At 50.8% G+C, this 4,675-nt stretch overlaps 1 protein-coding gene across 1 annotated transcript in view; it reads right to left on the bottom strand.

Annotated features, from left to right (window-relative positions):
- Positions 1-4,438, bottom strand: part of LOC105819590 (zinc finger protein 324A-like) — a 13,533-nt gene extending 9,095 nt beyond the window's left edge. Inside the window, exon 1 of the mRNA XM_012655869.1 lies at positions 4,340-4,438. Coding sequence (XP_012511323.1) covers positions 4,340-4,438 — 99 coding nt within the window. The remainder of the gene's footprint in view (positions 1-4,339) is intronic.
- Positions 4,439-4,675: the final 237 nt, after the last annotated feature.

Raw genomic sequence — 4,675 nt, 5'->3', positions numbered from 1 at the left:
AGATATGCCACGTTTATGGACAGGAAGACTCAATACTGTCAAGATGTCAGCTTTTCACAACTTGATCTATAGACTCAGTGCAATCCCAATAAAAATTCCAGGAGGTTATTTTGTGGATATCAACAAACTGACCTACAGTTTATATAGAAAGGCAAAAGACCCAAACAGCCAACACAATATTAAGAACACAGTTGGAGGACTGACACTACCTGACTTCAACACTTAATATAAAGCTATAGAAATCAAGAGAGTGTGGTACTGGCAAAAGAAACAACAAACAGATCACTGGACTAGTATAGAGACCCCAGGAACAGACCTATGTATATGCAGCCAATAGATCTTTGAGAAGGGAACAGAGGTAATACCATGGAGCAAATAGAATTTTTTCAACAAATCATGCTGTAACAACTGGACATCCACATGCAAAAAAAGAAATCTAGATATAGACTTTATACCCTTTCCCAAAATTAACTCTGCCCTTGTCTCTCAGCCAGTCAGAAAATATAACAAAATTCCTGTGAGCTTTCCCATATATCACACTCCCAGAATATTTCCCCACTGGAGTGTTCTGGTGTATGAGATTCCACAGCTGGCTGAGGAGGTTTCAGAAGTGCTCACAGTGTCTGTCAGGTGTGATTTGTTTTTACACAGCCAAGGTAACAGTGGACTCAAAGGGGCTCTCTTTGACTTGCTATTCACAAAAAAGAGGAGGCGCTCTCAAGTGTGATTCAGGTTCTTATTGTTTTTGTTTTGTATGGAGAGACAAGGTCTCCCTATGTTGCCCAGGCTGGTCTGGAAGTCCTGGGGAACAAGTGATCCTCCTGCCACAGCCTCTTGAGTAACTGGGACCACAGGCATGTACCACTGTGCCTGGTCCATTTTTATACTGAAAAGGTCACAAAAGTAGAAGAGGTTTCTAGATTCACTGCCCTCCTGTGCCTTTTTCTTTTCTTTTCTTTCTTCTTTTTTTTTTGTTTTTTTTAAGACAGGATCTCACTCTCTTCCTCAGGCTAAAGTGCAGTGGCATCATCATAGCTCATTGTATTCTCAAACTCCTGGGCCCAAGGGATTCTCCTGACTCAGCCTTTCAAGTAGCTGGGCCTACTGGTGTGTCCCACCGTGCCCGGATAATTTTTTTATTTTTGTAAAAACAGGATCCTGCTACGGTGCTCAGGCTGGTCTCAAACTCCTGGCCTCAAGTGATCCTCCTACCTTGGCCTGTCAAAGTGCTAGGATTACAGATGTGCACCACTGTGCCCAGCCTCGGGCCTTTTCCTAACATGAACCCTGGTGTCAAACAAGTGTATTGCACAGGCTAAACATTTTCCCACATTTGCTACGTTGATAAAACCTTTCTCCAGCATGAATCATTTGGTTCCTGTCAAGAACTGAAAAGAGTCTGAGACTTTACCCTAAAGCAAGCTAGCAAGTTAGCCTGAAAAGGAAGCATTAGAGCCAGGCTTCCATCCTCCAGTGTGGGCCCAGAACTCATACTCTCTACTCCTTACCTCCTAAGGTTGTAGGGAGCATAAAATAAAATGACATAAGTGAACATGACCATAACTGGTCCAGAGTAATCAGTCAGTAGATAGTACTGATGTTATTTTATTAACATCATGGCTGTTCCTTTTATTGGACTCACGTACACTGGTTTTTCTAAGTCACGAGGTGTGGAAAGTCAGGGGCAGGATGGGTGGCAAATGCAGGTCCAGGTCCTGGGATGGGACCAAGGCACATTGCAGACCTAGTTCCACCTCCGGGGGGCACCGCAGTACACGTGCCAGCCACTCAGATGCTTCACAGAAGCCTCAAATTCAGATGTTGCTGTGAAAGCACCTTACCTTTGATGATGGCGTCTTAACACCCTAAGCATTTCACAAGCCCTGTGGAGAGTCTCTAAAGTAACTATGACCTTGTCATTGGATTTCCTGGGCGGCCTTGGATGGAGAGAAAGCCTGGGAGGTCATGAAGTACCAGGTTCTAGAAGTAGGGAGCAGTCATTGGTCTGCGAGCCACCTGGGTTAGGGGCTATGGGGACAGAGACAGGGAATGGGGTGCTCAGAATGCCAGTGACAGAAGTTTTCCAGAGACATGGCAGATGGCTGGGGTCAGGTAAGAGGTCAAGTGGTGAAAGTGGTATCTCCTGGGTGGGGTGTCAGAGGCTTCCTAGGGGAGGAACAGTATAGGGAGCAGCAGGGATTGTCGAGGTGGCCCCTGGCAGCGAAGAGTGCAGGCAAAGGGGCTGAGTGGATTCCACACCCAGGAATCTTACTAACCCCCAAGGCCAGCGTGGAGGCTGCATCGGCAGTCACAGCACCCGCTGCGGTCTTCTGGGCAGGTCAAGTGATTTGGTCAGTAGGCCGTGGCATGGGCTGTTCTGGCATCACCATGGCAACACCCTCCAGCATGGATGCTATCGAATGAGCCCAGTGGAGAGACCAGAGCACAGGATGGGGGTAAGATGTTCGAGGTTTATCCATGGCCAACTGAACTACGTCCAATTAACCTCTAATGGACCATTCCGCCCACTCACCCAGCACAGCAGGACATTGATTCTGGCTCTAGTCAGCTCCGTCTCCAGGAGTATTAAAAGAAATTTCAGAAGGTACATACTTTTTTCAGAGGAAGCATGTTTTTGGGGGTGAATGTCAGTTCTTGTTCTAGAGAGGTAGGGCTTAAATGAGTGGCCCAGAGAACTTCTGGGATTACCTGGGAGGTGTCACCTGGGCCTACTGTGTTGTTGCTGACAATGGCATTGCCGGCAGGGGGCGTGTCCTCCCGTGGGTGACGTCATCTCCTGTCGGCTCCGAGGCTCCGCCTCCTCCCTGCGGGGACGTTTCCCTTGATCCTCAGCAAGCAAGGAAAGGCGCAGCCTCGGCAAGCGGACGCGCATTTTCACAGGCCTCTCACGCCTGGGAGGTGCTACGTCCCCCTCAGAGGGATCCGCAGTGTCGCACAGTCTTGGGGGCTCCCTCCCTTCTCTGGCAGCTGCTCTTCCTTTGCGTCCGAGCCCCAGGATTCACTCACGGCCGAGCGGGACTCCGCGTTAAACTCCTGCGCATGTGCACAGCGGGCCCGGTTGCTATTGGCAAGAGAGGTGAGGGGCGGGGAGGAGCATGATCGTTTGGCCAATCAGAGCCGGCGCCCCGCCCCGGCCCCTCCCCCAGCGAGATCTTTACCGCCGCCCAGCCCTCCCCTGGGTAACAGCTAGAACGCATCCGCCCGCCCCGGCCGTTGCCGTGGCGTCTGCAGGAGCGTCACCCTGCGCTCCCGAGGGGCGGGAAGTGGCAGCGCCCTGTCCCCTTGTGTCATGTAGTTCCGCCGGCACTCGCTTCCAGGTGGTCTAGGGAGGAGGCGCGGTGCGGTGCGGAAGGGCAGCATGAACCTGGGCTTTCTCGGCCACCTCTGGGGACTTCTCCCGCGAGGAGGATGCTGGGGTTCTTCATTCGACCTCCGTTAGGCGCCCTGCAGACATGCAGGACAACAGGGACTCTGGTGGGACCCATTCATTGATGAGGTTAACTGTCTCATGGTTATACCCCCGGTCTCTGACATGTCTTCACACACCAATCCTGCGATGTGAGCGGTGGAGGGTTATGTCCAGGCTATGGACGTGCTCAACCATTTGTTTACCTTTTATTTGTTTTGGGGAGCAGAACTAGACAGGGCGACCTTATTTAGTTTCTCTCAGTAGGCGATATTATTGCTTTCAAATCTGACTGTGGGGTGAGGTCAGTGAGCTTCCACACATCAAGTGGCCGAACCACGACTTGTTTGTTTAATCCTGAATTGCATCTGCCTGTCTGGTTTGGTTTCTTCTGCTACCCGGGAATCCCGGGCTGTCTGCTCCGGATGAACAGCAGTGATCTTAAACAAGCATTGGAAGCTCTGAGCATGTGCGTGGGTGGGGCTTGTCAACTCCGAGCTTCCCAGTGGCTTCATCAAGTTGTGCTGTTTGGGGAGCAATTAGGTCTTTTCTCTGGAACTGTGCAGATTTTCCAGAGACAACTCTTTCACCCTCCACCAGGTGGGGAAAGCACTGGGACTGTAAGGGCTTCTCAACTAGGTGTCACCCCCAGGCAGCTTTGATACAGATCTCTCCCTGGGCTGCTGGTTCCCTGCCTTCTGGAGTTCTGCCAGTAGGTCTGGTAGGACCTCTCTCCACTTCCATCAGTGCCAACTTAGTATTTGGCATTCCATAATTAGTGACAGCTCCCCATTCACTTCTAGCTTCAGAATGCCACTGCTGGTGAGTGCTTTCACCATTCACCAGCTACGCTGCCATGGTATCTACTAATGCTCATATCCCAGCAGAATTGCTGCTGGGTGACAGCCCCACCATGCCCACTTCACCCAGGTCTCTGGCCGCCCCCCCACCTCTAGCCACAAGGAAGGTATAGGTATCCCAGTCCTTCACTGGGCCCCAGACAGGCTCCATCTCTACCCTGTGGCTTCTTGAGGGGACCCAGGTTGAGGCCAAGTCCCTGAAATTCTGTGACAATGATACCTATGGCATGTCTACATACGTTCAATATCATCTGCATTATATTAGGGTGAAATGGTGTCAAGTTGTTACTGTCCACACAATGTTTAAAAAGAGGCTGAGAATGGTAGCTTACTCCTTCAATCCTGACACTTTGGGAGGCCAAGGCAGCAGGATTACTTTGGCCAGGAG

The sequence above is a fragment of the Propithecus coquereli genome, unplaced genomic scaffold (genome assembly GCF_000956105.1).
Source record: "Propithecus coquereli isolate 6110/MARCELLA unplaced genomic scaffold, Pcoq_1.0 Scaffold490, whole genome shotgun sequence".
Taxonomy (NCBI): Eukaryota; Metazoa; Chordata; class Mammalia; order Primates; family Indriidae; genus Propithecus; species Propithecus coquereli.
Note: the sequence above shows the minus strand (reverse complement) of the source record. Positions and strands in the feature narration are given on the sequence as shown.